The sequence below is a fragment of the Pyrus communis genome, chromosome 1 (genome assembly GCF_041283825.1).
Source record: "Pyrus communis isolate YQ-2024b chromosome 1, ASM4128382v1, whole genome shotgun sequence".
NCBI classification, from domain to species: Eukaryota; Viridiplantae; Streptophyta; class Magnoliopsida; order Rosales; family Rosaceae; genus Pyrus; species Pyrus communis.
This window is the reverse complement of record NC_142565.1, coordinates 3007501-3026212: the sequence shown is the minus strand read 5'-3', so window position 1 is coordinate 3026212 and position 18712 is coordinate 3007501. Positions and strand designations below refer to the sequence as shown.

The 18712-nt window shown below is 37.9% G+C and overlaps 2 protein-coding genes across 2 annotated transcripts in view; both read left to right on the top strand.

Annotated features, from left to right (window-relative positions):
- Positions 1 to 4570: 4570 nt before the first annotated feature.
- On the top strand, positions 4571 to 11089 carry LOC148698962 (TMV resistance protein N-like). The gene is made up of 5 exons (XM_088692529.1): positions 4571 to 5213; positions 5300 to 6389; positions 6502 to 6867; positions 6950 to 9838; positions 9959 to 11089. The coding sequence occupies exons 1-5, from the start codon at positions 4735 to 4737 to the stop codon at positions 10472 to 10474; spliced, it is 5340 nt and encodes a 1779-aa protein (XP_088548655.1). The 5' UTR covers positions 4571 to 4734; the 3' UTR covers positions 10475 to 11089.
- Positions 11090 to 18019: 6930 nt separating this feature from the next.
- LOC148698961 (toll/interleukin-1 receptor-like protein) overlaps positions 18020 to 18712 on the top strand; it is a 2074-nt gene continuing 1381 nt past the window's right edge. The window contains exon 1 of the mRNA XM_088692562.1: positions 18020 to 18712. This exon is cut by the window's right edge and continues 10 nt beyond it. Within this exon, the coding sequence (XP_088548688.1) occupies positions 18235 to 18712 (478 nt within the window). The 5' untranslated portion in view covers positions 18020 to 18234.

Below are 18712 nucleotides of genomic sequence, written 5' to 3'. Positions count from 1 at the left end.
AACGAGGCTGAACAAAGTGGAGGTGATACCCCTGACACGGAGGATTTATATCCTAAAAGATTGGTACTTCCCGACGGTGCAAAAGGCAAACTGAAGAGAATAATTCCTGTGTGTTGGATTTGATGGCTCAGTTCTATTGGGTCTCGACCCTTTCTACGCGGACCTAAACCCAAACTGATGTGGCTCTTTAGTTGGCATATGCGGATCACATGCTAGGTCTTTTTACTGCTCGTATATCCCGCATTGTGCAATTTGGGCGAGAGGGTGAGAATAGAAGCAGCTGCACTAGTGAGAGGGAAAGAGAAGAGCCGACGCCCCAATAGAAGAGAGAAATAAAATTGGGAACTGCTGCATTTACGGTTCTGTAAGAGTGAAACCAATTAGAGATTGTTGCAGTTGTAGGGAGACAAATATTTTGTTTGTAATTCGTTTTTTGCCTCTTCTATTTGTGAGTGTATTTGGGTGTAAATTGTGTTTGAGTTTGAGAGATTAAACGCTCTTTGTAATCTCGTTTTGTTTATTAGTGTAATTTCCTTGCTGTCTCCGAATTGGATGTCGACTTACGCCGAACTAATATAAATCTTTGTGTCATTTTGAATTGTTTGTTTTGTCATATATTTTCGTATTAGTTTAATGGTTTCAAATTAGCACTTCTGCACAACACTCTGAACCCAGTGAAGGTGGAGAGGATCTTGTTGTATTTGGAAGTGCCAATTCAAACAATTTGAGTCGTCCAATTTGACATTGACAGAGGTGGAGAGGAGCTTGTTGTAATGTTAAGTCAACATTAGAACAAGAGAAATAGCTCGATGTGCTGAAAGAGTTGTAGTAACTTTGCAGCCACAAGACATAAATACTAAGTACCCTTAATTACTCTTCCAAATGTCCCAAGTTTGCGTTGACATGTACGAGAGATTTTTCAGTGTGCTAGCCACACGGCTCGGTACATCAAATTTAATAATATAATTGGTTGAAAATTTGAAAGATAAATTTTAACGAGTTGTATTATGATTCTTTGGTGTACCGAGTAATATGCCGTCCACACGAAAAAATTTCTCGACATGAACACAACCCAAAGGTGTCACTATTAATAAGAATACAAAATTGACATGAAAGGAAAAGATTAAAGTTATCATTTGGCGTTCAACTTAAATGATTTGCACACGAGTTACCTAATTACGCGATTGTGTAAGCGTGCTAAAGTGTACGTTACTTTCGGATTAGGATGGAAACACAAACTCTTAGTAACCGTTTTAAATGGGTCAACTTGATTATGCCCAACTGAAGCAAATTTATTTTTTGTCCTTTTCAAGTCGGATTGTCAAATCTATCGAAAATTGTTACCTCTACTCTTTCTTGGCACTTTCTACGCAAATTCGAACAAAAACAATGAAAGGTAACAAAAAACCATCACATGATGGCCCTGTGATTTAGACCATTTTCAAGCCTGTAGTTCATATGATACATTTTGAATTCGATTTTTGATGTTGGTGAATCACACGATGGTGATCAAAAGAAGGCCGAAATGCTTTTGTAAGTCTTTTCAATCTTTGAATTAATGAACTGCCGTAATAAAACTACCAACTAATTATTTTATAAAAAAAAAATACAATAAAAGATACGTCATCCAACAACTTTCATATTTTAATAGAAAAACGCACATTATTCTCGTCATCGACTCATTGACCTTCTTAGGCTACATTTTTTTATTTTTCTCCTGCAATGGGTTTTTATTTCGGAGGGTTGGTGTGCAACAGGGTGAGAAGCCCTGTTGTTGTAGTGTGCCACCACTATAAATCCTGCAATGGGTTTTTATTTTTTTTTATTTTTTTTGTCGTAAATTAATTTCAATGTGTGTTTATAGAATTACATTTTGTTTTTGTTGGGATAGTGCTAGGAAACCACCTATTAAAAAGAAACTCATTTTCGTTGACTCATTGACTTCTAGATCATTTTACAATTTTCTTCTTTTAAATTTTATAGAATTAAATTTTTTTGAATAATGTTAAGAAAATTTAAATTTAAATTTAAATTTACAAACTAAATAATATATCATCAATTAAAAACATCATTAAATAATCTAATCATCTACAAATACAAAATTTAATTTTCTTAACATTTCCTTCTTCTTCTTTTTTCTTGGTTTTGGTCAAGTGACTGTGAACATTCCATTAATATTTCTCTAAAACAAAAAAACACAAGAGAAACGAAACAAAGGCCCGAAAAACGGAGAGTATGCCCAAACAGAAACAAAGCTCAAAGAAGAACAAAACCTAGCAGCAGAGAAACTGTTGAAGTCGTCGTCCCCATCGCCGCACCGGTGAGCCAAACGGATGAACAGACGCAGGGATCCAGAAGAAGATAAGGTCAAGCAAAAAAACTCCCAACACAGCACCTCCAACAGATGCAAGAGATAAACAAAGACAGCCCAAAAAGTGCAGGACACGAATGCTCGATCATCCTCCACGAACCCTGTTAACTACATTGCAAAAGATAAAGTAGGTAGAGAGAAAGAGGAAGATGATAGAAAGAAAACCAGAGATATTGTATTGATTGAAGGAAGAAAATGTATACAAATGAACTTAATGAAATACTAGCTATACAATCCCTTATATAGCTATATATTCCAATTACAATAATACCCCTCTAACTATATTTCTGTTATATCAGTTATTACTCCCCCCTCAAACTAAACTTGGAGTATCCAAGTGAAGTTTGAGCTAGCCAGGTATTTGAGACTGATCTGGAGTTGTTGACACTAAGGCACTGTGACTGGACCCTTTTTGGAACCTTTGATTTGCTGCAAACTAGTGACGTGCTTCTTGAATTCCCTTGAATGCATCCAAGAACTCACTGAATACTTGGAGAATGGCACTCCAAGTAACCAAATCAACCAAGGAGAATGACACTCCAAGGACCTAAATCAACCAAGAAGAATGACACTCCAAGAAACCAAATCAACAAAGGAGAATGACACTCCTGATAACTTCCTAAAACTTCCCAGATACCAAAATTAACCAAGGAGATTGACACTCCTGAAACCTTGAAAGATTGACACTTTATTGAAATTCCAACAATATACCCAGAAACAGCAAGAAATTTCATCACAAATCTTCAAGAATTACAGTATCAAACTACCAGTTCACAATTTGCAAACCACAAAACTATCATAGAACAAAGAAATGATATATGAATCACCTGATCGGAGAACACCTCCTCGAACATCCACTCATCAAAGAACAACTCCTTCTTCAATCACCAAATGCCCCTTAGATAACAAATACAGAATCGCAGAAATTCATAACACCAAGCGAAGCAGGTGCAGTCACAGCACCAAGCCAAATATACCAAATATCACAAATACAGATATGAAAATTTTTGAGATGGGCATTTCAGCAAACACTTGAACTACACAAAAAAAAAATCTAAACTTTCTTCCACACCAGAGAGCAGAGCACTGATCAAATTCGTAGACAAGCAATAACTAACAACTTAGATCGCAATTTCCCATGAAATCTTGGGCAACTCCATCAGTTGCAGGAAACCCAGAAATTAAATCCAAAGATACAAGCTTTTCATTCGCAATATTGGGAATTTCTTGAAGGTCTTCAAGATTGGTCCCAGAGACGTGGCCCAAACTCCAAATATATCACCTTGCTGAATTTTTCATTGACGCGTGGGATCGAATCAGGCAATAACCCATTAGCCAACTGCGTTCAGATCATGCTACGACTCCAAGACCCGTTACGATTTCGAAAACCCATATATCACTTTATTTCTGAAATCACAGACTACGCATGGAAGATGAAAAACCCAGATGTGATCTTGACTTCATTCTCTCCTTCTTCTTCCCTTATCAGCATCTCTATCAGTGAAGAAGGTTTTAGGGATTTTGACCGCGTCGACGGCGACTGCATTGTCTTCTAGAAATTGAAATTTTATATATGAACCATGGATGGCGAGAGGTCCGTGAGCTCTGCATCCCCATTAACTCTGCAACCGTCGCAATCAAGGCAGTCGACCTCGACCAATCCACGGCCGATTTCAAGAGCAAGCTACGTGACACCAAGACTCTGTCCGATTTGTATCTGGTGACAAATTTTCGGATTTCGGAACACCCTCAACATCTTGTTCTCTGAGGATTCAGCCCATGCTAAGAATCAGATTCAAGAAAACCCGGAACGAAAGTATTTCTGGCATTCGAAGCAAGAAACGGAGAAAGAACCCAAGAACAATCACAGAAGCACCGAAAATCTAATGAAAATTTGGAAAGAAATTAAGCTATATACAGATGAAAACTAATAGGAAATGGAACCACCAGAATCAATGGCGTGAGCCTAGTGGCTCTGATACCATGTTAACTACATTGCAAAAGATAAAGTAGGTAGAGAGAAAGAGGAAGATGATAGAAAGAAAACCAGAGATATTGTATTGATTGAAGGAAGAAAATGTATACAAATGAACTTAATGAAATACTAGCTATACAATCCCTTATATAGCTATATATTCCAATTACAATAATACCCCTCTAACTATATTTCTGTTATATCAGTTATTAAACCCAACATCGCCGCACCGGTGAGCCAAACAGAATCATATCTTTGGGTACAATTTTTCCAGCCGATCGTTTAACTCCCAACTCCAAAAGCTGACGCTCAATCGGGCATTGCAGCTTTTACATTTCATTAGGCGAGTCGGTAGCTGACCATCTGCTGTGGATATTGTCCCTGTCAGATGTCAATGGCTGCTTCTTCGTCTTCCTCATGGAAATACGACGTCTTCCTAAATTTTAGAGGCGAAGACACTCGCAAGATCTTCGTCGGCCATCTTTACAGAGCTCTGGATCAGAAAGCAATCAACACCTTCATCGATGCCGAAGAGCTCAGAAAAGGCAACGACCTTTCGGAGCTCCTCGCAGCTATCGAAAAGTCGAGGCTTTCGATCGTGGTTTTCTCCCAGAACTACGCTTCTTTGACTTGGTGCTTGAAAGAACTGGTCAAAATCCTGGCGTGCATGGATGCAAAGAATCAGATAGTGGTGCCGATCTTCTACCAAGTTGATCCATCTGAAGTTCGTAAGCTCAAGAGAAGTTTTGCAGAAGCTTTTGCTCAACATGAACGCGAATCGAGCGCCGAAATGGAAGAGGTGAAGAGCTGGAGGTCCGCACTAACCAGAGCCACCAATTTATCCGGATGGGATTCGCGAAAATACGAGTAATTACTGTTCAGTTATATTCTTAATTGAATTGGGATTTTTAGAGCATCTAGTTTAATTCGGTGCTGTTTTTCATATTACACAGGGATGATGCCAAGCTTATTGAGGAAATTGTGGATGACATATTTAAGAGATTGATCCAAGTCTCGTCAAGCAAAGATAATGGCTTGGTTGGAATGGATTACCACATAGATGAAGTGAATTCACTATTACGTCCTGGGGTGAATGATGTTTTCACCGTTGGAATATGGGGTATGGGAGGTATAGGCAAAACCACCATCGCTCGCGCTGTTTATGATGAAATCGCTTGTCAATTTGAAGCTTGCTGCTTTCTCGAAAATGTCAAGGAAGGCTTCTCGAATAATGGTGCAGTACATATGCAGGAAGTGCTTCTTTCTAGAATCTTGAAGGAAAAGGTGCAGAGTTTAGGCACGTTGGATCGTGGTTCCAGAGAGATAATGGAAAGGCTACAAAGGAAAAAAGTTTTCATTGTTCTTGATGACGTTGATGAATTATCCCAAATCGAATCCTTACTTGGAAAGCAGCATTCATTTGGCGCTGGAAGTCGGGTCATTATAACAACTAGAGACATACAATTATTATGTGGAGCTGGTGCTGTATATAAGCCCGAGAACTTAAGTGAGCCAGAAGCTCTTAAACTCTTCAACCAGTATGCCTTCAGAACAAACCAACCCACCAGAGTTTATGATCAGCTCTCAAGGCGTGTAAGACAATACGCTCAAGGTCTGCCTTTAGCACTCAAAGTTTTGGGAGCTTTTCTTGATAACAAAACTGTACGCGAGTGGGAAGACGTGTTAGAAAAAATAAGGAAGATCCCGCAAAGGGGAATTCATAATGTGCTTAAAACAAGCTTCGATGGACTAGATGATTCAGAGAAGGACATCTTTCTAGATATTGCATGTTCCTTGAAGGGAATGAAAAAAGACTATGCAACTGCAATTCTGGACAGTTGTGGTTTCTATCCTCATACTGGAATAAGAGTTCTAATTGACCGAGCTCTCATATCTGTCTTGGACGAGGGGCAACTGAAGATGCATGATTTACTAGAAGAAATGGGTTGGGAAATCGTTCGCCAAGAATGTACCAAAGAGCCTTGGAGAAGAAGTAGGCTGTGGAGTTATGAAGATGTTCGTCATGTGCTGACTCAAAAAACAGTGAGATATCTTTGACCAAAATCTATTTTATCGCAAACATGCATTGTTTATAATATTCACTAAGGTTGTTAGTGTTTTCCTTCACTTTAAATTACATTGTTGGTTTATCCAGGCTACAGAAGCAGTTGAAACCATGATCCTGGATTCGGCAATCTTGAAAGAGGGATGCTCAAATACTGAAGCTTTTGTTAGTATGACAAAACTAAGACTGCTCATGATCCGTGATGATGCTGATACTTACACCAAGCACTTTGACAGATATCGTCTTGCAGTCAAGGATTCATTTGGCCATCAAACTCCAAGTGGTAGCTTCATAGAGCACTGGATTGCGGACTTAAAGTTCCAATCTTCTCAGTTGAGGTGTCTCCTCTGGCGTTATTGCCCCCTAAAGTCTTGGCCATCCAACTTTCAGTTCAAGAATCTTGTAAACCTTGACATGAGCTATAGTTGCATCGAACAACTTTGGAAAGGAGCTGAGGTACGATTTTTCATTTACGTAAATTTATTATTTTCAATGTTTAGGTTCTGAGTTGTCCATGTTTTCTTGGACTTTTTAACAGCCTCTGGAAAAGTTGAAATTCATCAATTTAAGTCATTGTCAATACCTTAAGAAAACCCCTGACTTCACAAGGGCTACAAGTCTTGAGGAACTGAGTTTCGCAGGTTGTACAAGGTTATGTGAGGTGGACCCATCCATTTCTGCTTTGAAAAACCTTGCTATATTGAATCTAAGTTGGTGCAATGATCTTAAGATTCTTCCGAGCATCACTGTTATGAAGTCTCTTAATCTTTCTGGTTGCTCAAACATTGAGAAGTTCCCAGATATTTCAGATGTTATGGAGAAGCTATCAGAGCTTTATTTAGATGGGACTGCCATTAAAGAACTGCCTTCGTCAATTAATAAACTCACGGGCCTTACTGTTTTGGACCTATCTGAGTGTCAAGAACTCAAGAGCCTGCCGGGCAGCATTCATATGGGATCTCTTCAAACCCTTAATTTTTCTGGTTGCTCAAACTTGGAGAAGTTTCCAGATATTTCGGATGTTATGGAGAGGCTATCAGAGCTTTATTTAGATGGGACAGCAATTAAAGAACTGCCTTCGTCAATTAATAAACTCATGGGCCTTACTGTTTTGAACCTACGAGGCTGTCGAGAACTCAAGAGCCTGCCGAGCAGCATTCATATGGGATCTCTTCAAACCCTTAATCTTTCTGGTTGCTCAAACTTTGAGAAGTTTCCAGATATTTCAGATGTTATGGAGAAGCTATCAGAGCTTTATCTAGGTGGGACTGCAATTAAAGAACTGCCTTCGTCAATTAATAAACTCACGGGCCTTACTGTTTTGGACCTACGAGGCTGTCGAGAACTCAAGAGCCTGCCGAGCAGCATTCTTATGGGATCTCTTCAAACCCTTAATCTTTCTGGTTGCTCAAACTTTGAGAAGTTTCCAGATATTTCAGATGTTATGGAGAAGCTATCAGAGCTTTATCTAGATGGGACTGCAATTAAAGAAATGCCTTTGTCAATTAATAAACTCACGGGCCTTACTGTTTTGCCTCTACGAGGCTGTCGAGAGCTCAAGAGCCTGCCTAGCAGCATTTATATGGGATCTCTTCAAATCCTTAATCTTTCTGGTTGCTCAAACTTTGAGAAGTTTCCAGATATTTCAGATGTTATGGAGAAAGTATCAAGGCTTTATTTAGATGGGACTGCCATTAAAGAACTGCCTTCGTCAATTAATAAACTCACTGGCCTTACTGTTTTGGACCTACGAGGCTGTCGAGAACTCAAGAGCCTGCCGAGCAGCATTCTTATGGGATCTCTTCAAACCCTTAATTTTTCTGGTTGCTCAAACTTTGAGAAGTTTCCAGATATTTCAGATGTTATGGAGAAGCTATCAGAGCTTTATCTAGATGGGAATGCAATTAAAGAACTGCCTTCGTTAATTAATAAACTCACAGGCCTTACTGTTTTGGACCTACGAGGCTGTCGAGAACTCAAGAGCCTGCCGAGCAGCATTCTTATGGGATCTCTTCAAACCCTTAATCTTTCTGGTTGCTCAAACTTTGAGAAGTTTCCAGATATTTCAGATGTTATGGAGAAGCTATTAGAGCTTTATCTAGATGGGACTGCAATTAAAGAACTGCCTTCGTCAATTAATAAACTCACGGGCCTTACTGTTTTGGATCTACGAGGCTGTCGAGAACTCAAGAGCCTGCCGAGCAGCATTCATATGGGATCTCTTCAAATCCTTAATCTTTCTGGTTGCTCAAACTTTGAGAAGTTTCCAGATATTTCAGATGTTATGGAGAAAGTATCAGGGCTTTATTTAGATGGGACTGCCATTAAAGAACTGCCTTCGTCAATTAATAAACTCACTGGCCTTGCTACTTTGGACCTAACAGGCTGTCGAGAACTCAAGAGCCTGCCGAGCAGCATTCATATGGGATCTCTTCAAACCCTTAAGCTTTCTGGTTGCTCAAACCTTGAGAAGTTTCCAGAGATTTCAGATGTTATGGAGAAACTATCAGAGCTTCATTTAGATGGGACAGCAATTAAAGAATTGCCTTGGTCAATAAGAAATCTTCCGAGGCTTGTTACGTTGAACCTAAGAGATTGCAAAGAACTCAAGAGTCTTCCAAGCAGCATTTGTGATCTCAAGTCCCTTCAGTATGTTAGTCTTTCTGGTTGCACAAAGTTTGAGGTGTTTGCAAACATTGTAGAAAAGATGGGACTAAGAGAACTTCACTTGCACGGAACATCTATCAAAAGAATTCCACCGTCAATTGAATGTCTTCACGGGCTTGTGTTACTGAATCTGAGAAACTGCAAAAGCCTTGGCAGTCTTCCAGATAATCTCTGTAATTTGGTTTCCCTTACTGTTCTCATTCTCTCTGGATGCTCAAAGCTTCAAAACTTGCCGGAGAAGTTGGGAAATTTAGAATCCTTGTGGAACCTTGAAGTAGAGGGAAGTGGTATAAAACAACTCCCACTTTCTTTATTACGTTTGAACAAGCTTATAAGGTTATCATGTCATGGATGTAAAGAAATGACGGCACCCTTTTCATCATGGTCAACATCAATGGAAGATTGTAGTCACCCTGGTCTGGTACATCTTGATTTAAGTGACTGCAATCTGTTGGAATTATCAGGTATTCCTCATTTATCATCATTGAAAACATTAGACCTGTGCAGAAACAATTTTGAGAGCTTGCCTGCAGAAATGAATCGGCTTCATCATTTAACAGATCTCAAATTGGAAGGTTGCAAGAGACTGAAATCAATACCAGAGCTTTCATCAATTATAAGTTTCATAGATGCCCATGATTGCACGGCTTTGGAATCTGTTTCAAGACCAAAGCTTCTTTACAGGAATCTTTACTTCACATTTTCAAACTGCTTCCAGCTGGTGCAAAATCTATTTGAATATATTGTGGAAGCTCATCAGGTCTCTCTCTCTCTCTCTCTCTCTCTCTCTCTCTCTCTCTCTCTCTCTCTCTCTCCCCCTGTGCGAAAGTACGAAACATATCTAATGCAAGTTCAGTTTACCTTTGTTTTCGTTCTGTAGGGTAATCTGCAACCTCTTTCCTTGTTTATGTGTCTTCCTGGAAGTAAACTTTCAGATTGGTTCAGCCATCAGTGTAGTGGATCTTCAGTAAGTGTGCATCTACCACCAGTGTCGGATCATAAGATTTTGGGATTCGCTGTGTGCGGTGTTACTAAGTTCAAGTATGCACATTATACATCTGATATATCTGCTCCGTGTTTTTGTACCTTCAAAGGAGAGCATGGCGAGTGCAGTTTCAGATTTGATTTGATTGATTGGAGCTTTGCAAGTGGCAGGTTACTTGAGTCAGAACACATGTTCATGGTATATATTCCTTGGGAAAATGGAGTGCAGCTAAGTGAGCGCTATCCCACTGAGGCCACATTTAGAGTTGAACTAAAAGATGGAGTCCAAACACGTGATTCTGTGGCACCAGTGCAGCAGCATCACATCATCAGGTGTGGAGTTCGTCTCTTTTATGCCAATCGTGTAGAGTTGCATAATCGAAGCATGACACAGCCCAACTATCTATCATGAAAATTCTGAAGCGGAACTTCATGCTTTTGACAAATCACTGGTAAGAGTTGCTCATTCTAAGAGGAACCGTGAGGGTTGTTGCTATAACGAGGCTGAACAAATTGGAAGTGATACCCCTGACGCGAGGATTTACAGTCTAAAAGATCGGTACTTCCTGATGGGGCAAAGGAAAACTGAAGAGAATAATTCCTGTGTGTTGGATTTGATGGCTCAGTTCTATTGAGTCTCGACCCTTTCTACGTGGACCTAAACCCAACTTGATGTGGCTCTGTAGTTGGCATATGCGGATCACATGCTAGGTCTTTTTAGTGCTCGTATGTAAAGCCTTGCATTGTGTAATTTGGACGAGTGGGTGACAACCGAAGCAGCTGCACTAGTGTGACGGAAAGAGGAGCCGAAACCCAATAGATGAGAGAAATAATTGGGAGCTGCGGCATTTAAGGTTCTGTAAGAGTGAAACCAATTAGAGATTGTTGTAGTTGCACAGAGACGATTTTGTTTGTAATTCGTATTTTCCCTCTTCTGTTTGTGAGTGTATTTGGGTGTATTTTGGGTTTGAGTTTGAGAGCACTCTTTGTAATCTCTTTTTGTTTATTAGTGGAACTTCCTCGCTGTCCCTGAACTGGATGTATGCTTACGCCGAACCAATATAAATCTTTTTGTCATTATGAATTGTTTGTTTTGTCATATTTTTCTGTTTTAGTTTATTAGTTTTAAATTAGCGCTTCCACACAACACTCTGAACCCCAGTGAAGGTGGAGAGGAGCTTCTTGTATTTGGAAGTGTCAATTCAGATAATTTGAGTCATCCAATTTGACATTGACAGAGGTGAAGAGGAGCTTGTTGTAATGTTAATTCAACATTAGAACAAGAGAAATAGCTGATGTGCTGAAATTGAAGAATTCAGTTGCAAACAACACATTTATGTTGCTCACCAGAGCAAGATTAATTGAAATAATTAAGTTTTTAATTGCCCCATTCCGTCCTATATGAATTAAGAATATGGAGGACACATTTCTGCAATGTTTTCAAATGTCCTAAGCCCTTTGTAGAGCTGTAGTAACTTTGTAGTCACAAGACATAAATACCAAGTACCCTTAATTACTCTTCCAAATGTCTCAGGTTTGTGACGAGAGATTTTTTAGTGTAATGGGCACACAGTTTGATAGACTAAGTTTAATAATATAATTGGTTGAAAACTTGAAGAAAAAAAAATTCTAACGAATTGTACTATCATTCTTGTGTACCAAGTAGTGTGTCAGCCACATCCAAAGGCATCACTATTTGTTACTCGTAAGAATACAAAGTTTACGCGAAAGGAAAAGATTAAACTTATCATTTCATGTTCAACTTAAATGACTTGCACACAAATTATCTAGTTACGCGATTGTGTAAGCGTGATAAAATGTAATTCACTTTCGGATCAGGTGAGTTGGATGGAAACACAAACTCTTATTAACCATGTTAAATGGGTCAACACGATTATGCCCAACTCAAACAAATTTTTTTTTTGTCTTCGCAATGAGAAAATTGGTCAAACAAATTCTCATTTAAAATGTAGTTTCTTGTTTGACAAGATATGTAATATATTATATAAAATATAAAGTTTGATATGAATTGCACTCTTAGTATTTATGATTGCATTGGTAAAATTTAATATGTTTTGAATCAAACTACGGTTTCAACCGCCACCAATGAATTTTTGCTATCTTGAGCTAAAACCACTTTCGCATGCTAATACTTTCGCCAAATCACGTCCGCGCACTAATTTATCTGTTTAAGAGTCTTTTTTTAAAAAATGAGAAAAACGTAGTTTGACTGTTTAAACTAACTATAATTGTGTGTGACATAAAAAATTAAAAGTATTTTTGAGTCATAATTAAAAAAGATTTTTGGACAAGGTGCACCTAATCTCATGTAGATACGAAGAGACATTTGTCCCCATTGTGCATGTTGAGCTAGTAACTTGAGCGCAACAAATTTTGCACGAGATCTTAATCTGCTGCTCTCTTTCTTTCGAGCCTAAGCCTACATTGCTTAGTATTGGAACGCTTTCAAGTATAGACTTTGGTTCTTGTCAAATGCTTTTTGAAGAAATACTTAAAACATAAGCGTTTATCAACGAAAGTGCTTCCTACATAAGCATTTCCAAACGAGGTTTCTTTGGCTACCTACCATCTCTCAGCCTCTTTGAGGCATTTTGAACCAAAGAAACTTGAAAGTGACGCATTCTCAAGATCCCTAATAATTCAACTCAAACTTTTCAGCAATTTGATAAAAACATATATATTTGGGTGTTGACTATTGTGCTATCTTTGTTGCTTACAGTACAAGTTACTCCCAAAATTACAGAGAAATTTCACCAACATTTACTTAACTGTCGGCCAATCACGCTGTCGTTACCTTTCAATCAACCCCTTTGATTTCGCTTCTGCAACGACAGTATACAATCTCGGTCGCTTACCTTGATTCCTGCATCTCAGTTTGAGTTTGTGAAAGCTAACTATGGGCTGTGAAGCTACCTTCAGCAAATTCTACTGACATTACGGCTTTTCTCTTCTTCATTGTGTCCAGGTTCCGCACTTTCATTCCTCCCACCAAGTCCGCGGCGCTTCCATCAAAACGGCAAGCGTTTTTCATTTGTACAACAGTAGAATTTGCTCACAGCCCAATTTGTTCTCAAAACAGCAACTAAATTGAAAAAACCAACACAACGACGATACTTATTGCACGCGAAGGCTGGAAAATGTGGTGACCAGAGAGAGAGGAGTTGTGTACGTTGAGCTTAATCTTATAGACATATCAGAGTCCTCTGCAGAATTTCCAGACATACATTTCGCATGAGGGCATGCGTTTGTCACCTTAACACAGTAAGTTCATCTCAACAGTGTGAAATTTGCTCGGGAACAAAACAATGACTTGCAATCAGAACCCAAAATGCGTAACTTCCTACCCGAAAATAATGAAAGAAGAACTCTGTACACGAAATTCGTAGCACAAACTATCAAATTTGATTACTTGTTTACGCACCAGCAGCTACAGAAGAAACAGAAATGAATATTTCCAAAAGTAAAACGACTACCCAAATTCGAACAAAAACAATGAAGGGTACATCCGAACAAAAATACAATAAAAGGTACTCATCCAACAACTTTCATATTTTTAATAGAAAAACTCGCATTATTCTCGTCATCGACTTTCTTGGGCTACATTTTTCTCCTGCAAATGGGTTTTTATTTCGAAGGGTTGATGCGGAAGGATCGGAGTGCACAGGGTGAGAAGCCCTATTGTTGTAGTATCGCTGCCACCACTATAAATCCTGCACTGGATTTTTTTTTTCTTTTTTTTTTTGTCGTGAATTAATTGCAATGTGTGTTTTTATTGAGTAAACAAGTTTTGTAGCTAACAGCATATATATCAAAGATTTCAGAGTAGTATCGTTATTACCCTCATTAGATTAAAAGTCAAAGAACCATTAATCATCTGCTTTCTGTCTATTATACGGTTGGAAATGACACGTATGTGAGATACTTACACTCAACCGGAGATATTCCGGTCACCTTAACTCATTTTTCATGTGAATGGGGAGATTGAGATTATTTTCGTTTCATAAAGGAGGAGTTATGTATGCAAGTGCAGATTCAGCATAGTTGAACAAATATCGCTTAGTGTAGATTTGTATAGACTATCATTTTTTTTCTTTCAGGTGTATTTGCCTTTTAGTTTCAATAAAATTTCACCTTAAACAGTTGATGTTTCTTTAACAAAAAAAAGAAGTGTAGATTATTGTAGAATGTTATTTACTAAAAAAAGTCTTACAAATTAAACTTATGAAGACTTGCAAATGATGCTTTACCACAGCAATAAAAAATAATAATGCATATAAACCTTGGTGCGTCGATCTTTACAAATTTTCTTCTTCTTTAATAACTAATTACCTAAACCACCAATACCGCTCTACTCTAAAATTTAATAATAAATAAAAGAAGGGGCATTAAGATCTGCTGAATTTCAAAACCAGAATAGCGTACTTTGGCCCGGTACCTTCGTGCAAAGCTGCTAAACCACCCTTCCTTCGCATTTCTTGGGTCAAAGCCGAAGTGTGCAGATTCGTTTCACACAGAAATTTTTTTATATCCATTCCTGGAAGAACGTTATTGTTTTTTTTATTTTTAGTAGTCAACTAGAATTTGTAACCACGCATTGCTGCAGGGTTGAGAATTATATGAAAGATTATGCAACTGCAATATTCATAAACAATGTTCGGGTCAAAAATTGAGTTATGAACGCCAATGCAACCATTGCAATTTACACACAACCTCATCATGAATGAAACTAATTTACAATCTACTGCTGCAATCAACATATCCACTTTGCAGATTTTTGTAGAACCACTTTGCAGGTTTTGTGGAACCACTTTGCAGGTTTTGTGGAACCACTTTATTCTAAACATAAATCTTAACATAACTCAACAAAAGGTGTAAAAAAATTGTTAAGAGAGATTGACAAAGCAGAGAGAAAAATAGATATTTGTAATGAATTTCAAATCAAACCAGAGATTATATCTACTGAGATTGATACATATGTACCTGTTGAGTTTGATACATGTTTTATACGCTTTTCTGCTGAGTTTGATACATATGTACAACCATATTAGGTGTTCAACGATGGGGCTTACATTCCTATTTACAACTGGATAAATTTATACTTCTATATTGATGCAAGTTATGATTTTAAATTGAATGCCTTCTTCGTTCTGACAATGAAAATATATATATATATATATATATATATATATATATAAGATTGGACATTACAAACTGATGTACACATAATAATAGAATCAGTGTCAATTTCTCCATGTTATAGCAATACCTCATAACAAATCGTCGGCAAACAAAATCAGTTTAAGTTTTTTGAATTAAAAAAAAAAAAGCCAAAACAAATCGTAATAGCAGACAAATCCAGAAAAGGATAGAAACAAATAGAATCATTTAAATTTTGCATGCTGTTAGTTTCTCAAGTAACCTTTACATATTCATTCAAATTATGCATGTATTGGGGGGCTTTAAGCAGAATGGTAGTGTAGTATTCAGAATTTATTTTCAAATGATCACAAATGAATCTCCCACTATTCTACTTAAAACACCATTATTCTACTCAAAACTAAGTGAAAATTGCGTTGTTTTTATAAGCTAAACGCACAGCAAATAAGCAAGAAAAGTTGGCAAGATTTTGAAGGGGACCAACATTATTTTCCCATCAAACAAAATCAAACAGGAGATGACAAAAGAGTCTTCCCAACTATAGTGATTTGACAATTTTCAAAAAGTTTGGAAATACAAATAATGGCCCACAGATCAAATTATATACTAACAATTCCAGAAGACATTCAGAATGTGACCGCTTAAACTTTGAATGGATGCGAGAAATGCAGGATTGAAGCCAGAATTGAACATTATATTACCTGATTCAATGCTGGTTACGCTCATCATTGAAACTTCTGCCACTCTTCGTTCCAACCGCATCAAGCTTGTCAATGAATATAATTGAAGGTGAATGGTTCCTTGCCATATTGAAAAGGTCTCTAATGCGAGCTGCTCCTCTTCCAACAAACATCTGCACAAATTCACTGGGCTAGGAAAACTAAAATGAAATAAGATACTCAAGAACATAAAACCATTAACCCACTCCACCGCCTTGACCCCTTTGATCTGCAAAACCAAATAACATTTTTCAACAAAAAGGAACTAAGTGAACAAAGCAAATACAGCATACAAAAACAGAAATTCAATTTAGCTTCATTTAGATTACAGGAAGTCTATTCAAACAACCAAAAGGATATGACTAAAAATATTCAAGACCCAACCTTTTTCAAAGATCACTTGTTCCAGCGTTCAAACCAAAAAACTGAAGACGGTTACTTGAATTAAATGAAAATGAAAATGTAATTAATTTACTCTTAACCATGGTTTTTTTTCAAGAATCAGAAAAACCTAAAAATATCCCAAACAATTCCAAATTTTGGAACTGCTTTAAGCCAACTTACCATGAAGTTACAGTCGCTTAAGAAATTTTCTTCAAATCAGGACGGAACAGGCATTCCTGTACAAGTAATTCATTTAAAGGGTGTTTTAGCAACCATTGTTAGACGATCAATGCAAATGAGGATGTGAGGGATGAGAGAGAGTGACAGTGTTGGGAGATGGGGGAGTGGGGTAGAGAAAATATTAAAAAACAAAAACCAAACACACCAAACCAGCTTTTCACCTTTTTTTTTTCTCTCTAACCAATTATTTTTATCATTTTTTATCCTTGTCGGTGGCAGAAATCATGTGATACATTTTTTAATCTTATTTTTTTGTCCAAAAATCCATTACTTTATCCTTTTCACTGTACAAAACAGGTAATACGAACCGAAGCCAAAGCTGATGAGAGAAGCGAGGCCGGGAAGGACAAAACAGACTTTTTACGGTATAAAATGGTAAACAGCACAGGGACCAAAGCAGAAACCAAGGGTATTTTTGCCCTTTCGCATGATGAACAGTAATATAAATTTTGCCTGCAAGAAGATTATTTTCCTTAAATTTCCTCGAAGATGTGGACACAAAAAGCATAATTTTCTTTTGCCTTTTTACGTAATGATCTAATTTGCATTGACTCATTGACTTCGTATCGATTAGACTATTTTCCAGTGATCCAATTTGTAGATCAATTGAGTTAGTATTTCTGTTTGTTACATTACTTTTAGTCTTAGCTGCTCGATCATCGCTGACCAGGTGATGTTTTCAAAAGTCATAAGCACTCTGTAGAGTTGTAGTGGCATTGCAGCCACAAGACATAATCAAGTATCCTTAATTACTCTTTTGGATGTCTTAGGTTCGTGTTGACATGAACACAACATAAGGACGATATGATTAATTACTAATACGCATACAAAATTGACATAAAAGAAAAAGATCAAAATTATCATTTCACGTTTGATGTGAATGGATCGCACATGAGTTATCGAGTTACGTGATTATGTAAGCATGTTAAAGTGTGCTTCGTTTTTGAATTAGGTGGGTTGGATGGAAACACAAACCCTTATTAACTATGTTAAATGGGTTGACACGATTATGCCCAACCCAAACAAATTTGTTTTGTTTGAAATATTTCTGTTAATCTTCGGGGCAATGAAAGGATAAATTTTATGGCTTCGCCACCGGTCAGTCCTTTTATAAAAAAAAAACAAATTCGGTTTGTCATTTTCACTCCTACTCTTTTTGAAAGGGCATCCTCTTCATATCTTTTTCTCATAATTCATCAAGATCGGAGATCTGGACTATTAATATTTGATCTAACAGATACAAACAAGGGTCTACTCTAAAAATTATAATAACTTTAATTGTTGAATTAAATTTTAATGATCCGGATCTATGAATTTGATGAATTAGGGAGAAAGGATCCGTAGATGATCCCTTTCCACTCTTTCTTCGTACTTTCAACCTAAATTCGATCAAATACAACAAAAGGTACACCGTCGAACAACGTTCATATTTTTAATAGAAAAACGCGCATTATCATCGTCACTGACTCATTGACTTTCTTAGGCCACATTTTTTTCCTTCCTGAGAAAACGCTTCTTTTGATCGAGGCCATTCATCTTCCCATCGTTCGGACCATATTTTCCGGTCAACAATTGTTTCCGTTCGGGTACAATTTTCCAGTAATCGTTGAACTCCTGGCTCCAACAATCGAGTATTGCAGTTCTTACATCAATGGCTGTTTCTTCTTTTTCTTCGGTATCTGACGACCTTCGTTGGAAATATGATGTCTTCGTCAGTTTCAGAGGCGAAGACACCGGCAGGGGTTTTGTCAGCCATCTGCTCAGAGCTTTTAAGCAGAAATCAATCAGTACATCCGTGGATGCTGAAGATATTTGCAGAGTCGACCGCCTTTCGGAGGAGCTCCGAAAACGCGTCCAACAGTCGAGGCTTTCGATTGTAGTTTTTTCTAAAAACTACGCTTCTTCCAGGTGGTGCCTCAGAGAACTGGTCCAAATGGTGGAACAAGTGAAGATGACTGGCCAGGTGTTGGTGCCCGTTTTCCATGGAGTAGATCCGTCTCATGTTCGTAGAGCCTGGGGAGCTTTTGGGGAAGCTTTTGAAAGATATGACTGCGAAATGGAACAGGAGGAAGTGCGCACTTGGAGGGGAGCTCTAGCTGCTGCAACCGATCATTTTGGCTGGGATATAC

What these genes read in the sequence shown, in the direction of transcription:
- LOC148698962 (XM_088692529.1), top strand. Translation starts at nt 4,735, where the DNA reads ATGTCAATGGCTGCTTCTTCGTCTTCCTCATGGAAATACGACGTCTTC. An exon ending in TGGGATTCGCGAAAATACGA is followed by an intron (nt 5,214 to 5,299) that starts GTAATTACTGTT and finishes CATATTACACAG; the next exon opens with GGATGATGCCAAGCTTATTG. An exon ending in ATATTGTGGAAGCTCATCAG is followed by an intron (nt 9,839 to 9,958) that starts GTCTCTCTCTCT and finishes TTCGTTCTGTAG; the next exon opens with GGTAATCTGCAACCTCTTTC.